The sequence below is a fragment of the Hipposideros armiger genome, unplaced genomic scaffold (assembly GCF_001890085.2).
Source record: "Hipposideros armiger isolate ML-2016 unplaced genomic scaffold, ASM189008v1 scaffold_168, whole genome shotgun sequence".
NCBI lineage: Eukaryota > Metazoa > Chordata > Mammalia > Chiroptera > Hipposideridae > Hipposideros > Hipposideros armiger.
Genome location: NW_017731518.1, coordinates 53,626 through 54,369, shown reverse-complemented (window position 1 = coordinate 54,369; position 744 = coordinate 53,626). Strand labels below are relative to the sequence as shown.

General features: G+C 34.5%; 1 protein-coding gene across 1 annotated transcript in view; it reads right to left on the bottom strand.

Annotated features, from left to right (window-relative positions):
- ALDH1L2 (aldehyde dehydrogenase 1 family member L2) overlaps positions 1-744 on the bottom strand; it is a 63,516-nt gene that overhangs the window by 18,556 nt on the left and 44,216 nt on the right. Inside the window, exon 14 of the mRNA XM_019651857.1 lies at positions 236-334. Coding sequence (XP_019507402.1) covers positions 236-334 — 99 coding nt within the window. The remainder of the gene's footprint in view (positions 1-235; positions 335-744) is intronic.

Here is a 744-nt window from a genome sequence, read left to right as displayed (position 1 = left end):
CACCACTCACTTCCTCCCCTCCTGGGGAGCAAGAGGGAAGCAAAGTGTAAACATCATATAATTTAACCTATAAATGTGTCAGAAAATAGCTCTAAAAGATAAGGACTGTGTTGTTTTTTTAAAAAATATAACCACAGGACTATTATCACACCTAAAAACTCATTAAATCTCAGAAGTAGTTTTTGAGTAAAAGCAATTTCTGTTCGATTCAAGAGCAAATTTGAAGGAGCCTTACCACTCTTGTCACGAATTCATCATGGATGGATTCTTCCACAAACAACCGCCCAGCTGCAATACAGTTTTCTCCTTTGTTGAAAAATACTGCTCCCATGCCCTTCGGCAGCAGAGGAGAAAAGATTTTTAACATTACTTGGGAAGTCAAGATCACCATAAAATTGCATGAGAATTAGATGTTATTGGAAGACAGCAGATAACACAGAGAGATCATAGAAAAACACAATTCCTTGGCTTAGTTAGTGATGAGAGATGCTTGGAAATACTCTATTTTGATCTAGCATGTTTTTAGGGATTTTGTTTCTTCTTTCCCTCTTTTGGTCCATAAGCACTTAAAAAAATGTGTATAATAAAAAGGACATACCACTAAGGACAAATTTTGTGTTGCCAAAAAACCCCCACAAACCTACATTATTTTATACATTTAAATGTAATACTTGTATATCAAATTTTGCTTTTAAGATCTCTACATTAGTTTGTATAAATCATGAATGTTTAGAAAGTCTCCCT